At 37.1% G+C, this 26,777-nt stretch overlaps 1 protein-coding gene across 2 annotated transcripts in view; it reads right to left on the bottom strand.

Moving 5' to 3' along the window:
• Positions 1-26,777, bottom strand: part of ETFA (electron transfer flavoprotein subunit alpha) — an 81,942-nt gene that overhangs the window by 31,595 nt on the left and 23,570 nt on the right. For both annotated transcript variants that reach the window (XM_032267309.1, XM_032267310.1), the window contains 4 exons: positions 25,739-25,849; positions 25,105-25,206; positions 23,107-23,175; positions 15,784-15,866 (listed from right to left, as the gene is read on the bottom strand). In XM_032267309.1, the coding sequence (XP_032123200.1) occupies positions 15,784-15,866; positions 23,107-23,175; positions 25,105-25,206; positions 25,739-25,849 (365 nt within the window). The remainder of the gene's footprint in view (positions 1-15,783; positions 15,867-23,106; positions 23,176-25,104; positions 25,207-25,738; positions 25,850-26,777) is intronic.

The raw sequence follows: 26,777 nt of genomic DNA, 5'->3' as shown, positions 1-26,777 counted from the left end.
GACTATTTTGAAAACAAATATTCAGAGTTCAGAGAAAACTAAATTGGATTTAACATAAATGTCATGAGTTTAAGAGCCAAAAGCTGTTATTTTAGCTTTACAAGCTAGAAAAGAAAAAAGTCAATGAAGCATCTTAAGCTATTTTTTTTTATTGCATTTTAGGTTTTGGGGTACATGTGAAGAACATGCAGGATTGTTGCATAGGTACACACATGGCAGTGTGATTTGCTGCCTTCCTCCCCTTCACCTATATCTGGCATTTCTCCCCATGCTATCGCTCCCCAATTCCCTACCCCCCACTGTCCCTCCCCATTTCCCCCCAACAGACCCCAGTGTATAGTGCTCCCCTCCCTGTGTCCATGTGTTCTCGTTGTTCAACACTCGCCTATGAGTGAGAACATGTGGTGTTTGATCTTCTGCTCTTCTGTCAGTTTGCTGAGAATGATGGTTTCTGGGTTCATCCATGTCCTACAAAGGACACGAACTCATCGTTTTTGATGGCTGCATAATATTCCATGGTGTATATGTGCCACATTTTCCCTGTCCAGTCTATCGTCGATGGGCATTTGGGTTGGTTCCAGGTCTTTGCTATTGTAAACAGTGCTGCAATGAACATTTGTGTGCACGTGTCCTTATAGTAGAACGATTTATAATCCTTTGGATATACACCCAGTAATGGGATTGCTGGGTCAAATGGAATGTCTATTTCTAGGTCCTTAAGGAATTGCCACACTGTCTTCCACAATGGTTGAACTAATGTACACTCCCACCAACAGTGTAAAAGTGTTCCTATTTCTCCACATCCTCTCCAGCATCTGTTGTCTCTAGATTTTTTAATGATCGCCATTCTAACTGGCGCGAGATGATATCTCAATGTAGTTTCAATTCGCATTTCTCTAATGACCAGTGATGATGACCATTTTTTCATGTTTGTTGGCCTCATGTATGTCTTCTTTCGTAAAGCGTCTGTTCATATCCTTCGCCCACTTTTGAATGGGCTTGTTTTCTTTTCTTGTACATCTGTTTCAGTTCTTTATAAATTCTGGATATCAGCCCTTTGTCAGATGGGTAGACTGCAAAAATTTTTTCCCATTCCATTGGTTGCCGACTCACTCTAATGACTGTTTCTTTTGCTGTGCAGAAGCTGTGGAGTTTGATTAGGTCCCATTGGTCTATTTTGGCTTTTGTTGCCAACGCTTTTGGTGTTTTGGTCATGAAGTCGTTGCCTATGCCTATGTCCTGAATGGTTTTGCCTAGATTTTCTTCTAGGGTTTTTATGGTGTTAGGTCTTACGTTTAAGTCTTTAATCCATCTGGAGTTAATTTTAGTGTAAGGTGTCAGGAAGGAATCCAGCTTCTGCTTTCTGCACATGGCTAGCCAGTTTTCCCAACACCATTTATTAAACAGGGAATCCTTTACCCATTGCTTGTTTTTGACAGGTTTGTCATAGATCGGATGGTTGTAGATATGTAGTATAGTTTGACGTCTGGTAGCGTGATGCCTCCCACTTTGTTCTTTTTGCTTAGAATTGACTTGGCTATGCGGGCTCTCTTTTGGTTCCATATGAAGTTTAAGGTGTTTTTTCCCAGCTCTGTGAAGAAGGTCATTGGTAGCGTGATGGAGATATTAAGCTATCATATTTCACTGGTTAGAGAAGCACAGTTGCTGAGAGACTAATAAAGGTGACACTGCTGAATTCCTGCTTTGAAAAACCGAGAAAAGAAACTATGGCACTGCCACATTCCAATGGTACAGTAACTTGCTGAATAAAATATTTAGCTATAAATATGAACATGTCATCTGCAAAACTGTACTTCTACCTAACAGACAGACAAATCTATAGACATGATTGCATCTCCTGCTTTACTTCTATTGTTCATTACTGATATCGACTAATCATTGAAGAATATTTTTACATGAATCCCTGGCAACAAACATCAGTGGTGATGAAACACTCACAGTGTTAAATAGCTTTTTTGAATCCCATGGTTTATTCTGGAAAAATGAAACTGACATTTGCACTGATGATGTGAAAATGACGGCGGGTAAAGCTACCACTGCCTTAGTGGTAGCATCAAGACAGTGGCACCACACTCATTGCGTTCTTCATGGCCACATACTCAGTTTTTTGTTTTGTTTTGTTTTGTTTTGTTTTGTTTTGTTTTTTTTGAGACGGAGTTTCACTCTTGTTACCCATGCTGGAGTGCAATGGCACGATCTCGGCTCACCGCAACCTCCGCCTCCCGGGTTCAGGCAATTCTCCTGCCTCAACCTCCTGAGTAGCTGGGATTACAGGCACGCACCACCATGCCCAGCTAATTTTTTGTAGTTTTAGTAGAGACGGGGTTTCACCATGTTGACCAGGATGGTCTCGATCTCTTGACCTTGTGATCCACCCGCCTCGGCCTCCCAAAGTGCTGGGATTACAGGCTTGAGCCACCGCGCCCGGCCTGGTTTTTTTTTTTTTTAAAGCTACTTTCACCTAAGGTCCTTGATAAAGCAGTAAGAATTATTAACCTTGGCCAGGCATGGTGGCTCACATGTGCAATTCCAGCACTTTAGGAGGCCGAGGTAAGAGGATCACTTAAGGTCAAGAATTTGAGACCAGTCTGGCCCAAATGGTGAAACCTTGTCTCTACTAAAAATGCAAAAATTAGCGCAGTGGTTCACACCTCTAATCCCAGCTGCTAAGGAAGCTGAGGCACCAGAATCACCTGAAGCCGGGAGGCAGACGCTGCAGTGAGCCAAGATGGTGTCACTGCACTCCAACCTGGGCAACAAGAGCGAGACTCCAACTCAAGAGTAAATAATTCTTAACCTTATTAAATCTTGACCTTTGATTACATGTATCTTTACTAAACTATGAAGAATGTTCCACTTCATACTAAAGCACAATGAGTTGTCTCGAGAGAAAGCACTTGATTAAAAGTTTGAGTTGCAAGCTGAACCAGGTACTTTTTTCATGAAACATAATTTTTACTTCAAAGAAAAACTGACGGACATTTGCATTTTTTGCAGATATCTTACTGTGAATAAAGCAACCTAATAAATTCTGAGACAACAACAACTGAAAGTATTTCTTATCAAGGACAAAATTTGAACTTTTAAGTTAAAATCAGAATTCTGAAACACTTGTACTACTGACTGTGAGCTTTGAGGATTCTAACGAGATGAGTGATGCACCACATCATGTTTTTTGGTTAACGATGGACTGCATATATGTGGGTGGTCCCATACAATTATAATGAAGCTGAAAAATTCCTACTACTTTTGTGATGCCATCACCGTTATAACATCATAGCACAACGTATTAACTTTTCTATGTTTAGATACACAAATACCATTTTACAATTGCCTACAGTATTCAGTACAGTAACATACTATACAGATTTGTAGCCTAGCAGCAATACGCTACCCTATATAGCCTATGTGTTTAGTAGACTATGCCATCCAGGTTTGCGTAAGTACACTCTATGATGTTCACACACTAACAAAATCACCTAATGACATATTTCTCAGGATACATCCCTGCTGTTAAGTGATGCATGCCTGTATTAATGAATGGGATTTTTTTACATTGACAAATGTGTGAACATTTGGAAGATCTTCATAACTCAATAAACCATCATTTTCTAAATGAACAATGCATAATATTTTCTAAATGAACAATGCATAATATTATAAAGTGGTAAAATATTCACTCAGGTCAGGTGCAGTGATTCACACCTGTAACCCGAGCACTTTGAGAGGCCAAGACAGGTGGATTGCTTGTGCCTAGGAATTTAAGACTTTCCTGGGTAACATAGAAAGACCCCACCTCTACAACAAATACAAAAATTAGCTGGGTGTAGTGAAATATGCCTGCAGTCCCAGCTACTTGGGAGACTGAGGTAAGAAGATTCTCTGAGCCCTGGAGGCAGAGGTTGCAGTGAGCCATGATTGTGCCACGCACTGCAGCCTGGGTGACAGAATGGGACCCTGACCCCCACGCCCTGAAAAAAAAAAATTCATTCAAAGTGTAATACAGACCAATGGATTTTAATATAAGAGTATGAAAAGTTCACTCATCTGGTTTGAGATTCCACACTGCAAATAACCTTTTAAGAAAATTCTATCTTTCAAGTATGGTATAGTATAAGAAAAGAATATTCACGATTATCTTAAAAGGCTACCAAAATACTCTTTTGCAACTATCTAGTCTGTGTGATGCTGGATTTTCTTCGTATTTTTCAATCAAACCAGCATAAAATAACACATTCATAGAAAACATGAGAATCTAGCAGTCTTCTATTAAGCCAGATACCAAAGTCAAAAACACAAAGTTCCATTCTAATTTTTTTTATTTTGTAAGATAGTCATTTTCATTAAAATGTTATATAACAAATTTTTTTGTTTTCAAATGAATTAGCAACTATTAAAATTTTTCTAATTTCTAACATAAATATCAATAGATATGAGAGGTCCCCAGTAACTGTTTTTTTTTTTGAATCTCACTCTGATGCCCAGGCTGGAGTGCAGTAGCATGATTTCAAGCAATTCTCCTGCCTCAGCCTCCCAAGTAGCTGGGACTAGAGGTGTGCACCACCATGCCCAGCTAATTGCTTGTATTTTTAGTAGAGACAGGGTTTCACCATGTTGGCCAGGCTGGTCTCGAACTCCTGACATCAGGCGATCCACTCGCCTCAGCTTCCCAAGGTCTGGGATTACAGGTGTGAGCCACCACACCAAGCCTCCAGTAATTTTTAAAAGTAAGGGGTCCTAAGATTTAAAATTTGAAAAATTTATAATATACATGATGAAAGAGAAAAATGTGAAAATATAATCAAAGGAGGCCAGTCCTGAAATGATCTAGATTTTGAAATTAGTACACAAGGATTTTAAAGTAGGTATTATACCTATGCTCAAGTATATAAAGTAAAATATCTGTAATGGTCAAACAGATAAGAAATTAGAGAAATAATAATTTAAAAAACAACCAAATGCAAATCTAGAACTAAAAAATACAAAGCCTAGAATAAGAAAGTCCCTGGATAGGTTTAAAAGCATATTAAAATTATACAAGAGTCAATGACCTTGAAAATGGACCAGAAGAAATGATTCAAGCTATAGTGAAGAGGGAAAAAAGAGGAAAAAGAATCAACAGAACTCTAGCAATCTTGGGAAGAACATCAAGATATCTAAAATATGTGTAACTGGAGTCCCAGAACAAAAGTGAGGAAAAAATGAAGCAGAAAAAATAGTAACATAAAACATCCCAAATGTGGTAAAATGCATACATTTATAGATTTAAGAAGCTTGCTATCTGAAGCAGGATAAATATACAAAAAGACACACTCCTAGGTACTTCAGTCATAATCAAACTTCTAAAGATCAAAGAGAAAATCTTGAAAGCAACAGCAACAAAAAACATACAGAGTAACAATACAAATAATGGCTGAGCTCTTATTAGAAATAATGAAGACCAGAAGACAATGGAACAACCCTTTCAAAGTACTGGGGCGGGGAACTCAACCTGAAATTCTATACCTAAGAATAGGCATGTCAGGATGAGCCCAGTGATCTAAGGCACCAGACTCAAGCTATATCTAAAAACAACAACAACTTTCAAGAATGAAAGTATAGCCAGGTGCAGTGGCTCACACCTGTAATCCCAGCACTTTGGGAGGTCAAGGAAAGTGAAATGCTTCAGCTCAGGAGTTCGAGACCAGCCTGGACAACACGGTAAAAATATAAAAAATTAGCCATCTCTACCAAAAATATAAAAATTTAGCCAGGGGTGGTGGCACACACCTGCAGTCCCAGCTACTGAGGAGGCTGAGGTGGGAGGATCGCCTTAGCCTGGGAGGTGGAAGCTGTAGTGAGCCAAGATAGCACCACTGTACTCCAACCTGGGTGACACAGCAAGACATCATCTCAAAAACAAAACAAAATGAAAGTATAATAAAGATATTTTCAGAGTGATAAAACAGAATTCATTACCATCATACCAATACTACAAAATATAAGGACATGAAATGATGTAAAAAGGAAACTCAAGTCTTAGATGGAATGAAGGCTACCAGATATGGTAAATATATGAGGGTAATTTTTTTTGGTGGGGGGCGAAGACACAGTCTCACTCTGGCACCTAGGCTGGAGTACAATGGCACAATCTTGGCTCACTGCAACCTCTGCCTCTTGAGCTCAAGCAATTCCTCCACCTCAGGCTCCCGAGTGACTGGGACTACAGGTGCACATCACCATGCCTGGCTAATTTTTGTATTTTTTGGTAGAGATCGGGTTTCCCCATGTTGCCCAGGTTGGTCTCTAACTCCTGGACTCAAGCAATCTGCATGCCTTGGCGTCCCAAAGCACTGGGATTACAGGTGTGGGCCACCACGCCTGGCAGGGAGTAAGTTTTTATTAAAGTGTATCCTTTTTTATATTTTAATTTATTTAAAATACACATGAATTTAAAAATAACACTGTACTGTGAGGTATGTAGATATAATACAGATGAGAAGTAAAGCATGATGGTAAATGAAACTACAGTTGACATGGATTTGAAATGGGCAGGTCCCCTTATCTGCAGTTTTTCTTCTGTCTCTGCCATCCCTGAGACAGCAAGACCAAGCACTCCTCTTCCTCCTCCTCCTCAGCTTACTCAATATAAAGACAATGAGGATGATGACCTTTATGATGATCTACATCCACTTAGTAAATATATTTTCTCTTCCTTATAATCTTCTTAACATTTTTTCTCTAGCTTATTATAAAAAACACTAGTATACAATATACATAACATACAAAAGTAGTGTTAATCACCTGTTTATGTTATTGATAAGGCTTCTGGTCAACCGCTATTAGTAGTTAAATTTAGAGGCAGTCAAAAGTTATACACAGATTTTCAACTATATAGTGGGTCATCACCCCTAACCCCCATGTTGTTCAAGGATCAACTGTATATGACTCCAAAGTTTTACGTTAATTAGTACAACATTAACTCTCTGTGAAAAGTTAAGTATGTTGTCATTGCAATCGAAATCACTAAAAAACAAAATAATGCAAAAAGATACAGCTAAAAATCCAATGAAAGAATTTAAAATATGCAACTGGTCCAAAATAGGGCAGAAAAGGAGAAGCAGAGAAACAGAACAAAACGAAGCAAGTATATGAACAAAAACAAATGGGATAAACAGGATACAAATGGCAAAATGACAGAACTAAACCCAACTGTAAAAAATACTAATGAACTACTTTCACTTCCAACCAAGATGTAGTAACAGGAATTGAACGTACCCTTTGCCTGAAATAACTAAAACACTGGACAAAACTTAAGAAGGATATCAGGCAGCACAGATTCCAAAACCAGGAGAAACAAGATGAGCCAGTGATTGCCCCAGCCTACCAATTTGAGTAAATTTCCAGGATACACTGCATATTTAAAAGCAAAATCTGAATGGCTCAAACTGTTTCTAAATAATTTTCACTGCATCCTAGAACAAAGCTGTAAAAAAATAATAATAACAAAATCATGTCATCTGCAGCAACAGGGATAGAACTGGAGATCATTATCTTAAGTGAAATAAGCCAGGCACAAAAAGTCAAATATCACACGTTTTCACATATATGCGGAAACTAAAAAATTAGATTGCATTGAGATAGAGAGTGGAAAGCTAGATAAGAGACTAGGAAGGGTGAATGGGGGTATGGGGGAGGATGAAAAGAGATGGGTTAAAGAGTACAAACATACATTTAAACACAAGGATACAAGGAATAAATCCAATGTTTGATAGCAGAGTAGGTGACTTTGGCTGACAAAAATGTGCTGTACTCAGGTGACAGATATCCTACATACCCTGACTTTATCACCACTCTTTATACACATGTAATAAAATTTCACATGTACTCCATAAATTGGTACATGTTTTAAAAATTTGAAATTAAAAAAAATTTAAACAAATATTTACAGGAATACAAAAATATCTAGCATTCAGCAAGGTAGAATTTGCAATGTCTGGCATCCAATAAAAAAATCACCCACACATGCAAACATGCAGTTAAATATGATCTATAATGAGAAGAAAAGCCGACTGATATCAATTCCCAAATGACAAGATGAAAGAATTTGTGAAGAGGGATATTAATAGTTATTGTAAGTACAGCCCAGATGTCCAAGAAGGTGGAGAAAAGATTAAAGATGTTAGGTAGCAAAATGGAAGATACAAAATGGCCCAAATCAAACTTCTGGAGATAAAAATTGTAACTATAAAGTCTGTGCTAAAATATATATACGGTGTGTGTATGTGTGTGTGTGTATATATATATGTATATATATACACACACACACATACACACACACACATACACATACTGGATGGAATTAGCAGCAGATTAGACACTGCAGAAAAAAAATTAGTGACTTGAATACAGCAAAAGAAACTATCCAAAGTGAAACACAAAGAGAAAAAAAGAAAAAAAAAACAAAACAGGGCATTGCTAAGTTGTAGAAAAACTTTAGGAAACCTAATACATGTGCAATTGGAGCAGAAAAGTTATTTGGATATGCATATTTTAATTAAATAATTTAAAAATTTGTAAATTTGATAAAAGTAAAACCCTACAGATCTAAGAAGCTCAATGAACCCTAAGAAAAGAAAATATTAAAGAAACTTCAAGATGTATCATAATCCAATTGCTTAATAAGTGATAAACAGAAACTCTTAAAAGCAGTCAGAGAAAAATATAAATGACTTTAAAGCTCCACTAGAAAAATCATAGCTGGTCAGAATGGATTAAAAAAGCAAGACTCAACTATACATATCTATAGGAAATACATTTTAAATATAAAGAAAGAGATACACTGAAAAAGACAGAAAAAGATACACTATATAAGTAAGCATAAGAAATCTGAAGTGTCTTTATTAACATCAGACAAAGTAGACTTCAAGACAGAGTACTACCATACATAAAAAGGAAAATCACATAATAATAAAATAACCAATTTATGAGGAAGATAGAACAATCATGAATGAGTGTCCCAGTACTGTAAGAGTGTTTCAAAATGTATCAAGCAAAAACTGACACAACTAAAGTGAGAAACTGACAAATCCACAATCATAGTTTTTAACACCTTCTCCCAGTAAGTGACAGAACAACTAGACCAAAAAATTTGGTAAGGGCATAAAAGATGTAGAGTAGGGGTTGGCAAACTTTATCTCTAAAGGGTTAGATAGCAAATATTTTTGGTTTTGTCAGCTATAGAGTCTCTGTTGTTAAACACTCAATTTTTCTTTTATAAAGCAAAAGCAGACACAGACAAAGAAGTATGCAAATGAGGCTGGGTGTGGTGGCTCACACCTGTAACCTTAGCACTTTGGGAGGCCAAGGCAGCCAGATTGCCTGAGCTCAGGAGTTCGAGATCAGCCTGACCAACATGGTGAAACCCCATCTCTACTAAAATACAAAAATTAGCCAGGTGTGGTGGTGTGCGCCTATAGTCCCAGCTACTCAGGAGGCTGAGGCACGAGAATTGCTTTAACCCAGGAGGCAGAGGTTGCAGTGAGCCTAGATCATACCACTGCACTCCAGCCTGGGTGACAGAGCGAGACTTCGTCTCAAAAACAAACAAACAAAAAAGTAGTATATGAATAAGTATGGCTGTGTTCCAATAAAACCTTAAGTACAAATACAAGCAACAATCCAGACTTGTCCTGTTGACCTACACGTACAGAACACTACTTCCAGCAACTACAGAATACATGTTCTTTTCAAGTCCACAAGGTATGTTCACCAAGATAGAGCATATGCTGGGTCATAAAATAAATCTCAATAAATTTTAAGATTGAACTGTTATAAAAGATGTTCTCTGACCACAATGAAATTATATTAGAAACCAACAACAGAAAGCCATCTGGGAAAAACACACAAACAACTAGAAAGAAAACATTTAGAAATTAGAAAACATTTTGAAGGATAAAACTGTATCAAAAGTTGTGGGCTGCAGCTAAAGAAGTACTTACAGTGAAATTTATAGCTTTAATACTTACATTTTAAAATAAAAATACAGAATTAATAAAGTTCTACCTTAAAAGCCAGGAAAGCCCAAAGTAATCAGAAGGAAGAAAATAAAGAGCAAAAATCAATAAAATGAAAAAGAAACAACAGAAAAAAATAATAAAACTAAATGTGGGTTCATTGTTGGTGTAGTTGCTCTGGAAAACAGTTTGCAGCTTCTCTAAAGCAGAGTGTCCAATCTTTTGGCTTCCCTGGGCCACAGTGGAAGGAGAATTGTCTTTGAACATATAAAACACACTAACAATAACTGATGAGCTAAAAAAAAAAAAAAAAAAACTCTTAATGTTTTAAGAAAGTTTATGAATTTGTGTTGGGTACATTCAAAGCCATCCTCGGCTGTGGGTTGGACAAGTTGCTCTAAAGGTTGAACACAGAGTTACCAAATGACCCAGCAATATCACTCCTAGGTATATACACAAAAGAAATGAAAATACAAGTTCACACAAAAAAACTTGTATGCAAATGTTCATAGCAGCATTATTCATAATAGTTAAGAAGTAAAATCAACCCAAATGTCCACAAATGATGAATGGATAAAATGTAGTATACAATGGAATATTATTTAGCAATAAAAAGAAGTACTATGACATAAATGAACCTTGAAAACATCATGCTAAATGAAAGAAATCAGTCACAAAAGATCAAATATTATATAATTCCACTTATATGAAATGTCTGGAACAGGCAAATCTATAGAGACAGAAAGATTAGCAATTGCCTAGGACTAGGGGAGTTGGGAAGAAAATAAGTATGGGCTTCCTTTTATGGGTGATGAAAAAAAATGTTTAAAACTGATTGAGGTAAAGATTGTACAATTCTGTGAACACCCTAAAAGCCACTGAGTTAAACACTTTAAACAGTATGCATTGTATGGTATGTAAATTATATCTCGATAAAGCTCAACCCCCCAAAGTGCTGGGATTACAGGCTTGAACCACTGAGCCCAGCCAAAGCTATTAGTTTTTAAAGTTGGAACACTGAAAACGTTTTTTAAAACTTTTTATAAACTCCTAGACTAATGAAGAGGGGAGAACAAAAAAAGAAAAAAACACAAACTAATAATATAAGAAAAAAAGAAGAAATATCATTCCAGATCTTACAGACAATTAAAAGAGAAAAGGCAAAATCATAAACAACTTCATCTAACACATTTGACAATTTAGAGGAAATGGATCAGTTTCTTGAAAAGTACCATTTAGCAAAACTGACACAAAGTAAAATGGAAAATCTGAATCGCTCTAAATCTATTAAAGAAACTGCATTCTTTGTCAAATAGTCCAAGAAAGAAAACACCAGGCCTCTATGGCTGCACTGATAAATTACATCAAACATTTAAGAAAAAAAAAAAAACAAAAAAAACAATCTTTCACAAACTCATTCAGAAAATAAAGCAGGAAGAAACACCTTCCAACCATTTTACAAAGTTAGTATAATGCTGATACCAAAACTATACAGTGACATTTTAAAAATAAAATTACAGAATATCCTGATAAAGACAGACTCAAAAATTCTTAATACAATATGAGCAAATCAAAATCAGAAATATATTAAAAGGATAACATGATCAACTACAATTTATCCCAGTAATTCAAGGTGGTTTAACATTTGAAAATCAAATAATTCACCATATTAACAGAATAAAGAAAAGCTATCCAATCATCTCAACAGAAAAGAAAATATCTGACAAAATTCAACACACATTCAGAAAACTCTCAGCAAATTAGAAGGGAACTTCCTCAATTTGATACTATTAGGAAAATAAATAGGTAAGCCACAGACTGGGAGAAAATATTTGTAAAACCCACGTCTAACAAGAAACTTGTACAAGAATATGTAAAATACGTCTACAACTCAATAATGAAAACAAGCAATTCAATTTAAAAAAGGGGAAAAGATTTGAACAGGCACTTCATAAGAAAGATATGTAAATGGCCAGTAATACAACAGTGCTCATCATCATTAGATGAGCATTAGATTAATTTGTAGGGAAAGGCAAATTAAAACTAATAACATCCACCAACATCTCTAAAACACCAAATGGCGAAAAGGAGGAGCAACTAGAACCCACATACGTAGTTGGTATGGGTGTAAAATTGCACAACCACCTTGGGAAAAAACTACCCAGACAGATGTGTCAGTCCAAGTACAATACGGAGGGTATCTATACAGGAAGACTATTCGGTTCACGGTGGTGGAGCTTGAGTGGGGAAAGGAGGGCATCTGTGCAGAGTATTGGCAGGGTCCAGGTTTCTCACCATAGGAGAAAGGCATTATAAAATAGGAGAATGAAGAAAACTAGAATTAACCCTGTGGTGTGAGACAAGAATTGGAGATATCAGTGTACACCTATGGTTTTCAATATATACAACTGACAGAAATACAGAAGTAAATGTGTTTGTATACGTATGTATATGCATGTATTTGCCTGCACATACACATGCCCACACACATTCTCTAGCTTTTTTCACTGAGATGTGTGGGGGCACTGACATCTCAACAGCAATAAGCATAACTAGTATTGAGATATTGGCTTCTAAATGCTATTCTTCAGCAAAAGGAACAAAGATTCCTTGGAGAAATTACTGGTTCCAGAGATGGGATAGGAAAAATACAAAATGAGCCTGGAACATCTTGTCTTGTCAGAAAGTAAAAAAGGATTCAAAGAATGATAGCAACATGTCAGAAAGGCACAGAGGGCCTCTCACTAGCCAAACAAGGGATTTGTACATCAATAATAATGACAACCACAGATTTTTACCAATTGCATAAAATAGGAACCATAAGTCCATATTGATATAAATAAATGAATAAACTGAAAGTTTATGGCTGGGCATGGTGACTCACATCTGTAATCCCAGCACTTTAGGAGGTCGAGGCAGGCAGATCACTTGAGGCCAGGGGTTCCAGACCAGCCTGGCCAACATGGTGAAACCTGGTCTCTACTAACAATACAAAAATTAGCCAGGCAAGTTGGTGCGTGCCTGTAATCAAGCTTCTGAGGAGGCTGAGACATAAGAATCATTTGCACCCTGGAGGTGGAGGTTCCACTGAGCCAAGATGGCACCACTGCACTACACAGCCTGGGTGACACAGCGAGACTGTGTCTCAAAAAAAAAGTTTGAGGAAAATTGGAATATTTACATCATTTCAAAGTACCTCCACATAAAATATGTATTACAATGGGAAAAGTAACTTAACAGTGGAGAAGCTGGCACATATTACCTTAATCAAAGGATTAAAGTGAAAATCATTAATGAAAGACCAAATGAAATTGTATACCATCTGATAAGATCATTTCTGTGATATTCCTGTTCAAGAAATATAATCTAAATTGAAGACATCAGACAAATCCAAATTGAGGGACATTCTATAAAACAGCTGTACAGTAATCTTCATAATTCCTTCATGAAGGTAAGACTGTGGAACTATTAATATTTGAGATTAAAGGACACATGACAATTATTATATGTGACTACATTATATCCTTTTGTTATAAAAGACATTTTTGGAATAATAGGCAAAACCTGAATGTCCGGGTATGATGCTTAGATGGTACTATGTATCAATGTTAATGTCCTAATTTAAAAAGTTGTATTATGGTTATATTAGAAAAATGTCACATTTGAGGATCATCACAGCAACTTACACAAATGCCCCATAAAAATAAAGGTTTCTGTTCTGTACTTATATAAGTTTTCTGTAAATCTGAGATATAGTTTCCAAAAAGTTTCAGAGCCTTAACAAAATGTACATACATACACAAAGTGTGTGTTGTGTGTACACACCCCCGAGTTAATGAATCCGTATATATACTGATTCATTAAAGTATATACATATATAAGTACATACAAGTATATATACATACTGATTCATATATACATACATACACACACGCTGAGCTACTGAATCAAAATTCTTTTGGGGGTTGTATAGTTTATGTTCAAATCTTCAAAGCATTTAATACATTTCCTTGTGGAAAAAAAATTTTGATGGTTCTATATTCAGAGACTATTACTGAATAATGCTGATTATACACCATTTATTTTCAATATAGGAAAGGATACCACCAGCCACTCCCTGCCACTCTGATCTTCAGTTTGATAACCACAAGTGCTCTGTCAATCAAAATAAGTCCCTGTCACTTCGGTGTATATCTCTGAATTTCTTGTAGACATATTTTTGGTTAGGAAGGTTGTGGGTCTGCGGATCTTTTATGAAATCAGGCCTACAGATGTCTACTCATGTAAAATGGAAAGATTTCCACAAATAACATGTGTGCCAGTCAGGCATGGCAGCACATACCTGCAGTCCCAGCTACTCAAGAGGGTGAGCTGGGAGGATCAATTGAAGCTAGGAGTTAGAGGCGGTGATGTGTTACGATCTTGCCTGTGACCAACCCCTGCACTCCAGCCTTGGTAACATAGCAAGACCCTGTCTCTTAAAAAATGTGTGCGTGTGTGTGTGTGCGCGCGCGCGTGCGTGCGTGTGTGCGCGTGTGTGCTAGAGCTAATTAAATGTCACGGAAGGCTCAAGCTCATCTGCTCAATAAATCCACTCCCACAGCCTAATTCAATATGACAAGCAAACAGGCCGCATGATGTTGTCACTAAATTTATGAATAGCTCTAGTATGTATTTTAAGCTTTAAATCTTCTTTTCTGACTTCAAGTAAGCTGAATAACACAAAACGTATTAATCATAAGAAGAAAGACTGGTACATTAGACTATCAAAATGAGAAGTCTCTACTCATCAAAAGAAAATGAATAAGAAGCCCTAGCATGGGAAAAAATACAGCACACATCTGACAAAGAATTTGTTATGTAGGTTATATAAAAAACTCTTACAAAGAGAAAATAAAAAGATGAACTCACGTTTTAAACAGGCAAAAGACTTGAACAAACACATCAAACTTCAAAAATAAGCCTAGAAAAATCTGACTATAATATCTTAAATTTATGAATGAATATCTCACAGAATAGAGCATTGAGATGTAAGATTTTTTTTTAATGGAAAGGACTTCATATTGTTTTGAAATATATTTTAAAAAAATGTTTTCCTGTATACTATACAAGTTTAAACTGGCTGAGACTGCTAGTCACTGAAAAGCTGTATCACCAAAGAAATATAAACAGTCATTATAAACTCTTAATTATTCAACTTTGAAACAAAAATGTCCTGCCCTTAAGTTTTAGACAGGTTTAACTGAAGAATATTCCAGTATCACTTACCTATATAGAACAGAATTTTCTGAAATGTATACTACTAGACAAAATACAGAAATAAACTATTCAGGAAGATATAAGACTAAAACAGTCATTCACAGCTCCCAATTTCAAAATTCTGTATTCATTAAAATAGGTTCATTGTTCTCATTGATTTTACACTCTCTAAAGGCTTTACGGCAAATAAACGTTATCAATGTGAACTTACAACTTTGAGTTGATAAAATGCTGCTTTTACAAATGTTTTATTTACTGTAATATGACTTAATTTGATAAAATGTTCCACTGCTTTAAAATGCTTGAAAAATAAGCTGGATTTAAGAACTGCTAAGCATATTGCTGAGAGCAAGAACTACACAGGCCTTGTGAAAAGGACATATTTGCCATGGTACTGGCTAACTGCTTAGGAACACTGAATAAGATAAATCACTGAGATCACTGTTCAAATACATACAGTACTTATCCCCATAAAATTCTGCACAGCATATTTTATTGCAATACTTACTGGTGCTACTATTTTTCCTGTCTGTCCAACTTGCATGTCATTGGGAACAAAGCCAGCATCAACAGCAGCACGGGAAGCACCAACTAAGGGGAAGAAATATTTGTCATTTTTTTCAAGCTTTATTATTCAGCTAGTTAGGATATTCACTGATAACTGTAAACAAAGACATTGATTTAGAATTCTATGTACTAAGTACTAGTGCATTTTACAAAGAAAGCTTCTAGGAGTAACTTCTATTTATATCCAAGTGTTTCAGATTTTAAGTTGAGGTTAACTCTTCTGCCTGCGTTATCAAAAAGGCATTCATAAAACTTACACTATGATGTTTAGAATGTCATTATGTAATGCTCCTTTAAGTAATAACTTCACAAGTTTTGAAGAAAGGTTTTACAATACTACCTCTTGTAATAATATAAAGAGAAGATAAAGAGTCATATATAACAAGATGAAGGTTTAACCAATATTTGCTGTCAAATTAATAAATAAAATTGGGCTGGGTGCAGTGGCTCACGCCTGTAATCCCAGCGCTTTGGGAGGCCAAGGTGGGCGGATCACGAAGTCAAATGATCGAGACCATCCTGGCCAACATGGTGAAACCCAAGCTCTAACAAAAATACAAAAATTAGCTGGGTATGGTGGCACATGCCTGTAATCCCAGCTATTTGGGAAGCTGAGGCAGGAGAATCGCTTGAACCCAGGAGGTGGAGGTTGCAGTGAGCCGAGATTGCACCACTGCACTCCAGCCTGGTGACAGAATGAGATTCCATCTCAAAAAAAAAAAATAACTAACTTTCTATTCTCATTCAACAGGAGTCAACAATGAACCCTGTACTTGGAGTAAAACAACCCCTTCCCAACAGGAGTCAAGAATGAGCCTCAGGCTTCTTCATTTCGAGCTGGAGAGGACAGAGGGACCCAGAGACAATACAACTGGCTACCTACAAACATGCACAGTCTCACCACCACTATCTTGAGTCAGCCAGGACTAATCACACCCTGCCCTTCATCCTGCCCCAAACTTAAAAGTTATCCTTCATAACCCAGACACTGATCCCTATAATGCTCTGCCTGCTCCCTAACCTACGCCCATCTCCCATATTCCAGAACCCTTACACTGCGATTTCTGGACAGAGCCCAATACTAGCAAAACTTAAGTTATATTAAGTTTTATTAAAATATGTTTTAGAAGTTAAAACTTTAAGTTTATTAAAACTCAGGTTTTATTTACCTAATAAAACTTAACTTTAAACTGGCTCTGTCTGAAATTAATATAGCTACTCCTGCTTTCTTTCAATTAGCATCACCACAGTATATCTCTCTCCATTATATCTAAGTGTATATGTACATGTATTTTTTTATTTAAAGTGGGTTCCTTGTAGACAACATATAGTTGAGTCTTACTTTTTCATCTACTATGACAATCTTTAATTGGTGCATTTAGACTACTGATGTTTAAAGCAATGACTGACACAGTTGGATTAACATCTACCATATTTGCAACGGTTTTCTATTTGTTGTCCTTGTTCTTTGTTCCTACTTTTGTCTTCCATCAACCGAGCATTTTAAATAATTCCATTTTGTCTCTTTTCTTAGCTATTAGTTGTATTTTTTAAAAGCTTTTTTTAGTGGTTGTCCTAGAGTTTGCAATATACATTTACAACTAATCCAAGTCCACTTTCAAAGAACACTACTACTTCACAGGTGGTGCAAGTACCATTTAATAACAAGATAATCCTAATCCCTATCTCCTGTTTCTTATATGTGATTCACCTCACTTCCACATGAGCACATACGTAATTGTAATACAGGAGTATATGTAATTGAATACAATGATGTTGTTATTTTAAATAAACTGTTACCCATTAGATCAATTAAGAAAAATAAAACTTACTTTACCTTCACTCATTCCCTATTCAGTGCTCTCACTTGCTTTGTATACACTGGAGTATTTAACCTCTATCATTTCCTTCATGCTAAAAAATCTTCCTTTAACATTTCTTGCAAGTTAACTGGCTACAAAATATTCTGCCAGTCTTTGTCTGAGAAAGCCTTTATTTCTTTTTCACTTTTAAAGGATAATTTCACAGCGTATAAAGTCCCAGGCTGATGGGCAATTTTCTGTCAGCACTTCCAACATTTTACCATACTCTCTTCTAGCTTGCATGGTTTCTGAAAAGAGAGCAGATACAATTATTATCTTTGCTCTTGTATAGGTATCGTGGATTTTTCCCTCTGGCTTACTTGTTCTTTATCTTTGATCTTCTGTAGCGTGCAAATGATATGCCTAGGTGAAGTTTTTCTGGCATTTATCATATTTTGTGTTCACTGAGCTTCCTAGATCTGTGGATTGGTATCTGACATTAATGTGGTGAAATCCTCAGTCAAATACTGTTTCTGTTCCTTTTTCTTTTCTCCTTCTAGTATTTCCATTACGCATGTTATATTCTCAGTAGTTGTTCCACAATTCTTAGATATTCTATTAAAGAGTTTTTTGTTTTTATTTCCTTTTTCTGGCCCTTTTTCTCTTTGCTTTTCAGTTTTGGAAGTTTCTACTGAGATATCCTAGAGTTCAGAGATTCTTTCCTCAGCCATGTCCAGCCTACTAAGAAGTCCTTAAAAGGTATTCTTCATTTCTGCAACCATATTTTTTATCTCTAGCATTTCTGCTTCTTTCTTGGATTTCTACCCTCTGCTTATATGGCACATCTTGCGTGCTCTTTATCAGTTAGGGACCGTAGCATATTAATCACAGTTGTTTTAAATTTCCAGTCTGATTATTCCAGCTGCGTCTAGTTCTGATGCTTTCCCTTTCTCTTCAAACTGTCTTTTGCCTTTTAGTGTATCTTGCAATATTTTCTTGATAGCTGGACATGATGAACATGGGTAAAAGGAGGTGCTGTCAATAAGCATTTATTACATGGCAGTAAGGTGTTAGGGGAAAGGAAGCATTCTACAGGACTACAGTGAGGCCTTGGTCTCATGCCTCAATAAGCCCAGATTGAGACTGCGAACTTTACACATGGTTCTCAGTTCCTCTCTCTCCCTTAGGTGAGACAGGATGGCTAGAAAGGCTGAAGTTGAGTATTTACCTTCCCTCAGGTCAGTTAGGCTCTGCTAAAGCCCCAGAAAGTTAATCTCTGGTTAAACAGTTCCTCCTGAAGAAGGTCAGACTTTGTTAAACACAGAATGCTCTGGCATATTTCAAAAAGGTTCCCTTCCCTCTACCTTTGTCAGAAGCATGAGGTGATTTTTCTTTAATTTTCACCCGGAGGAAGAGCTCCTGAAAGTAATACTCACAAAAGTGTTGGGACCCCATCACTTGATACCCCTGGAGTTTTTTTTTTTTTTTTTTTTTGAGATAGAATCTCACTCTGTCACCCAGGCTTGAGTTCAGTGGTACAATCTTGGCTTACTGCAACCTCCACCTCTAGGGTTCAAGCAATTCTCCTGCCTCAGCCTCCCAAGTAGCTAGGACTACAGGTGTGCACCACCACACCTGACTAATTTTTGTATTTTTAGTAGAGATGGGGTTTCGCCATGTTGGTCAAGCTGGTCTCGAACTCCTGGCCTCCAGTGATCCACCCACCTTGGCCTCCCAAAGTACTGGGATTGCAGGCATGAGTCACCATGCCTGGGCCCCCTGGAGTTTTTAACACAGAGCCTCCAGCAATTTGTCATTATGGCTTTGAATATTATCCAGATGAACTGATTCCCAAATTTATATCTGTAGCCCAAACTCCTCCATCGAACTCCACATTCCTATATCAACTGCTTAACTGACATGTCTACTCAGATGCCTATTAATAGACATCTCAAAAGTTAATATGCCCAAAATTGAACTCCTGATCTCTCCCTGGGAACTGCTTCACTTGAGATTTTCCTTAACTCGGCTCATTATAATTCCATCCCACCACTCGCCAGGACAAATACTTTCTCTCATAATCTACATCCAATCTGTTGGGAAATCCTGATGGCTCTATCTTCAAATATATAACCCAAAACTGACAATTTCTCCCCATATCAACTGCAACTACCATGGTCGAAACTATGAGTATCTCTCAGCTAGAGGATGATATAGCCTGCTATTGACCTCTCTATTACTGTACTTAACTACTACGGCTTATTCTCAAAACTGCAGCCAAAGTGATCCTTTAAAAATGTGTTATATCATGTTATTCTTCTGCTCAAACCTTCAAACGGTTCCCATTTCATGCAGAGAAAAGCAATTTCTTTACAATGTCCCATAAGACCCTGCTCTCCTGTTGCCTCCCAATTTTACCTCTTACTACTTTCTCTTTTGCACTTTCCTTTCCAACACTGGCCTCCTTCCTATTCGTCAAATAGGCCAGATGGGTTCCTGCTTTAGACAGGCTCTTTGCATCTTACTGGTTGCTCTGGTCTGGAACAGTCTCCCCCATATCTCCTCATGGCTCACTTCCTCACCTCCTTCAAACCTTTGTTCAGATGTCTTTTTTTTTTTCAGGCAGAGTCTCACTCTGTCACCCAGGCTGGAGTGCAGTGGTGCAATCTCAGCTCACTGCAAGCTCTGCCTCACAGGTTCAAGTGATCTTCCTGCCTCAGCCTTCTGAGTAGCTAGGACTACAGGCACGTGCCACACACCCAGCTAATTTTTGTATTTTTAGTAGAGGCAGGGTTTCACCATGTTGGCCAGGCTGGTCTTGAATTCTTGGCCTCAAGTGATCTGCCTGCCTTGGCCTCTCAAAGGCTGGGATTTCAGGAGTGAGCCACCACACCCAGCCAGATGTCTCCTTCTCATTAAAGCCAAATCTGGCTAACTTATTATAAACTTCAATCCTCCCCTCCAATTCTCCCCCATTACCCATTCTATTAGTCTCCATAGCACTTAGGACCCTCTAACATTTTTTTTTTTTTTGGAGACAGAGTCTTGCTCTGCTGCCCAGGCTGGGGTGCAGTGACATGATTTCTGCCCACTGCAACCCCCGCCTCCCAGGTTCAAGCGATTCTCATGTCTTAGCCTCTCAAGTAGCTAGGACTACAGGCATGAACCACCACACCCAGCTAAATTTTTGTATTTTTTAGTAGAGACAGGTTTCTCCATGTTGGCCAGGCTGGTCTCAAACTTCTGACCTCAACTGATCCACCCACCTTGGCCTTCCAAAGTGCCTGGATTACAGGAGTAAGCCATCACGCCAAGCCCATATTATATTATTTACTAATTTATTGCATTAATGTCTGTAGTAGTCAAGAAAATGGCCCCTCCAAAGATATATTCACATCCTAAACCCCAGAACCTGTGAATGTTACCTAAGTGGAAGCAGATATGATATAAAGCTAAGGATCTTGAGAAGCTTATCCTGGATTATCTATGTGGGCCCTAAATGCTATTACATGTATCCTTTTTTTTTTTTTTTTTTTTTTTTTTGAGACAGAGTCTCACTTTGTTTTTGTTGCCTAGACTGGAATGCAGTGGCACAATCTCTGGTCACTGCAACCTCCCCTCCTGGGTTCAAGCAATTCTCCTGCCTAAGCCTCGCAAGTAGTTGAGATTAGAGGCGTGTACCACCATGCCCAACTAATTTTTAAATTTTTGGTATAGACAGGGTTTCACCATGTTGCTCAGGCTGGTCTCAAACTGCTGACCTCAGGGCATAGCCCAACTTGACCTCCCAAAATGCTGGGATTACAGGCGTGAGTCACCACACCGGGCATGTATCTTTATAAGAGGAACACAGAAGGAGATTGAATGCAGTCCCACTGAGAAGATAATATGAAGACAGAGGCAGAGGTTGTAGGGATGTGACCACAAACACAGGAATATCAGGGTAGCTACCAGAAGCTGGAACAGGAAAAGAACAGATTATCTCCTAGAGCTCCCAGAGGGAGTATGGTCCCTGCAAAACTTCGACACACGTCTGGTCTCCAAAGCTGTGAGACAGAAACTTTGTTGCTTTAAGCCACCAAGTTTGTAGTAACTTATTACTGTAGCCAAAATAAATTAATACAAGGTCTATCTCATCCAAATAGAAATGCAATTTCCATAAGAACAGAGATCTTTATTTTGATCACTGATATTTTCTTGGCACCTAAAATAGTACCTGGAATATGGCAGACACTTAATAAATACTTGTTCAAAGGAAAAATGAATGAAAATAAACCCTGAAATACTACCATCTGATTATAAAGTATCAATATCATGCCTTTATTCTGACAAAACTATTACTATGTCTACGGGTACACATATTATGTAATAGAAACGCACAGAAAAACCATAGAAAGTTATAGAAAAACTCTGGAAAGTTATATGTAAAAATCTTAAAAACAGGGTGAGATGATAGAATTGGGACACTTTAATATATATTCATTGTAATAATTGTATAATTCAAAAATAATCAAATGTTTTTTAAAAAACTTTTTTTCAAGACAGGGTCTCAATTATGTTGCCTAGGCTGGTCTCAAACTCCTAGAGTCAGGCAATCCTTCTAACTCAGCCTCCCGAATATCTGCAATTACAGACACATGTTACCATGCCTGGCTTAAATATTTTTTGGTTTTTCAAAATACATCACTTCCTTCTCATCAATGCACTTTTAATAATAGGTTCTGCCTTACCTATAAATCATTAACTACAATTTTAAAGTTTTAACTACAAACTTAAAAACTTTAAATGTATTTCCATTTGTGTAAGATTTATATTAAGACTACCAAATAAAAGATGAAAAAACATGATATTCCTGAATCTGAAGTAGGCACTAAAACTAACATTTCATTATTTTTTTTGTTTGCTTTTTATTACTTTTGAGACAGGGTCTCACTCTGTTGGCCCAGCTGGAATGCAGTGGGGTGACCACAGCGCACTGCTGCTTCCATCTCTCTCAAGCTCAAGCAATCCTCCTGCCTTGGCCTCTCAAGTAACTGGGACTACAAGCATATACCAGCATGCCTGGGTAATTTTAAAATGTTTTTTGTAGTGATGGGGTCTCACTATGTTGCTAGGGCTGGTCTCGAATTCCAAGGCCCAAGCAATCCTCCTGCCTCAGCCTCCCAAAGGTGTGCGTCACTGTGCCTCGCCCATTTCATTATTTTTAAAATGAAGAAAAAAATACTACTAAGATCAGGCAAATGTAAGAGTGTTACACAGATACTAAAAAGTACTAGGAGGCCTCCTCACTGAGTGCTATATGCCATTTACTTGGAGGCTTAAGAAAAACTGGTTCAGAGAGAAAAACTGAAAATCTGGAAAGTAAAATAATTTGTAGTGTTGAAAGACTTGCACAAAAATGAAATAATGAAGAAAAAATATTTCCAACAGAAAGGGAACATCTTTCTACTAAATAACTTTACCTGCAGCATGTAGTTGATCTGCCAAGTCATATAACAACTTAAAGTTCTCTCCACTCTTCAAGCCTCGACCTCATTTAAAAAGATGAAAAAAATAAATTAGGCAAACATCAAATCCATTCTAGAACAATTTTGCTATTTTATATACTGAAGTAAATTTTCATATTATATAACTGCCATATTGAGCATGTCACCTCCTCTATAAAACCTTTACTGACCTCTCCTGTGACACTCTTATACTTCTATAAAGCATTCAACACGACTATAATTAATTAGTTGACTAACTGTGTGATTAATAGGAGTTTTTTTCCCACTAGAATAAAAACTCTTTAATTTCAGGATCTATATCTATCTTGGTAACTGCCATAAAACAAAACTCTACATATAATAGATGCTCAATAAATTTCTCTGAATGACTGAATAAAGTTATTTGAATGGGATCCATCTCAAGGATTTTTAACTACTTGAGAGGAAGAACATTCTGCCTTTTCATCTCTGCTTCTCCAGCATTTGGCAATAAGTCTGTCATAGAATAGATAACCAATATACATTTCTTGAATAAATAAATGAATAAACAATTCAGGGCCAGGAGCCGTGGCTCATGCCTATAATCCCAGCACTTTGGTAGGCCGAGGCAGGCAGATCACCTGAAGTCAGAAGTTCAAGACCAGCCTGACCAACATGGAAAAACCCCACCTCTACTAAAAATACAAAATTATTTATATTTATTTATTTATTTATGGCCCACTGACTGAATTTGAAAATATAAAGACTGCCATGCTTTTAAAATCCTTACAAATTAAACAAAATAATTAAGCTTTCAGACAGCCTTCTATTCCAAGTACCACTGAGAAAAAATAATTTAATATTTTGAAATGATATATCTGACTTGACCTTTTTTTTGTTTTTGTTTTTGTTTTGAGACAAAGTTTTCTCTTGTCACCCAGGTTGGAGTGCAATGGCGTGATCTCGGCTCACTGCAACCTCTGCCTCCCAGGTTCAAGTGATTCTCCTGCCTCAGCTTCCTGAGTAGCTGGGATTATACGTACCCACCACCATGCCCAGCTAATTTTCTGTATTTTTAGTAGAGATGGGGTTTCACTATGTTGGCCAGGCTGGTTGAACTCCTGACCTCAGGTGATCCACCTGCCTTAGCTTCCCAAAGTGCTGGGATTACAGGTGCTGGGCATTATGGCACATGCCTGTAATCCCAACTACTCAGGAGGCTGAGGCAGGAGAATCACTTGAACTTGGGAGGTGGAGGTTGTGGTCAGCCAAGATTATGCCATTGCACTCCAGCCTGGGCGACAAGAGCAAAACTTCGTCTCAAAAAAAAAAAAAAAACCAAGTCAGATACATCATTTCAAAATATTATTTTTTCTCAGTGCCACTTTTAATAGAAGATTGTCTGAAAGCTTAATTATTTTGTTGGATGTTTAGTTTGCAAGAATTTAAAAAGCATAGCAGTCCTTATGCTTTCAAAGTCAGTCAGTGGGCCATAAAAAACCATTGTTTTTAAAGACAAGGAGCATGATATACAAAAATAAGTGTGTCCTATGCAATATTAACAGTTTTTATATTAGATGTTAAGAAACGTTTTAGAGTTATACACGAAGACATGGCCAACTCTGGAAATCCTTCCAAGTGGAACAAAGAGAGGAATTATACACAAGATAGTCCTGAAATTCCAACCAGTTCTGTCTACAATTCAGAAGCCAACCATACTCTGCAGAATACACAGAAGTCCATCAATAAGATGGTACCAAGTGGCAAAGCTATGGAGATGAGATTTATACCATGCTCCCCCTGGTGCCAGTGACTAGGTATGCAACAGAAACCCAAGCTGTATTATGCTCATAACTTCATTTTCCTAACTGGTTAAATGGGAACAATACCTGAAACTTCCCAATGTCTTATATTTGAAAAAGATCCGTGTACCTCTAATAATAAAAAAAAAAAATATTTTAAGTTTACATATTTTAAGATTAATATTCCACTTACCACCAGATACTACCACTTTGGCACCTGTTAGCTCTGGTCGATCACTTTTTGTTAATTTCTGGTCAAGCCATTCTGATATTCCTACTGGTGAAGTACTTGATGCTGCACACATTAATACATATAAAACAATGACTATGATTTCAAGTTCCACAACGATAATTATTTTTCAGAAAAACACACAAGTATATAATTCCATGAAATTTAAGTTTGTTAATTACTGTGAATTTTCTATGCTCCTAATTCATTCTCTCTGATTATGGAAAGACTTAACAAGACTAGATTCCAGCCTTTGCCACATTAGTTGTATTACTTGAGAACACATTTAATTCTCTGAGTCTGAATATGGAATAACTTTCTTTGTATAAGGTTTAAATAAGACACTGTATATGTTAAAGCATAACACCCTCTACACATTTACTATTATTACATTCTTCTGTTATATTGAATCACCCAAATATAGGAAATAAGTGACAAGAGAAAAAAGCTTAATATTAACAGATCCTCTGTCTCCTACTTCCTTGATCTACCAAAGCAACTATCCTAGTACCAAAGATGATGTGAGGTCATCTCTCTTATTATACCGTCTATGAAAAAAATAAGAAACAAAACCAAAAAACTCCAAATGATCACTCACCCTTTTCTGAACTGCCACTACCGCCACTTGTTGCTGCAGCTTCAAAAGATGTTCCACGGACTGAAAACACTTTCACTTTCTCATCACACTTCACTGTACATACAGCATTTCCTGAAATATGCAATCTATTTTTAAAAAGCAACAACAAAAGGCAACAAAACTAGTATTCCTTTGATGCTTGGAATTTACTTCATAGACAAGGCAAGACATAACTGTTGACAAGTTGTTTTCTAACTTTATTAAGTATAAGAAAAAGTGAACCATCACAGTGAAGAAACATATCAATGACCACAACAGTGGAAACATATCAATAGATATTTGTATAATCCTGGATGTCTTTAAAAGCAAGACAAGTACTACCACACCTAGAAAGAGGAAAATGCAACAGGCAGCCACACTAAGAAGGCACACTACACCCCTAAAAGGAATATGAACAAAGCTTCCTTCTCCAAAAAACAATACAATCAGTAACTCAAAACTATGAGCTGCAACAACCTAATAAGAATGTAGCTACCATGCAAGCTAAAGGAGGAATATCTTGAAAATACAATGGGTCATAAAGAACAGGCATGGATGAGCCAAGATTTTGAGGATTTGAGACACCCTGGATTAGCTATCACAGTAACAGTAACCTAAACGATGACAAAATATTTTCCCACAAACATTACGTAAGAGGAAAAGTCTGATTTCAGAATTAGCCATTTATAGTGAAATATACAACTTTAATCGGAAAAAAAACCCTGAAGAGTTCATTGCCTTCTCCAACCCCACTAGAGAGCACTGTGTTTGGGAAAACATCAAACAACTAAAGAGACAATGAAATGCATATCTTTTCTTTTTTTTGCCTGAGAAAGGGTCTTGCTCTGTTGCCCAGGCTAGAATGCTATGGCATGATCACAACTCACTATAGCCTTGACCTTCTGGCTCAAGCAATCCTCCCACCTCAGCCTCCCAAGTATCTGACTACAGACACATGCCACCATGTCCAGCTAATTTTTTTTTTTTAAGATGGGGTCTTATCATGTTGCCTAGGACAGCC

This window comes from Sapajus apella, unplaced genomic scaffold (assembly GCF_009761245.1).
Source record: "Sapajus apella isolate SASKATOON/1434 unplaced genomic scaffold, GSC_monkey_1.0 scaffold168, whole genome shotgun sequence".
In the NCBI taxonomy this organism is placed as follows: domain Eukaryota; kingdom Metazoa; phylum Chordata; class Mammalia; order Primates; family Cebidae; genus Sapajus; species Sapajus apella.
The sequence above is the reverse complement of the archived record's forward strand: the minus strand, read 5'-3'. Positions and strand labels throughout refer to the sequence as shown.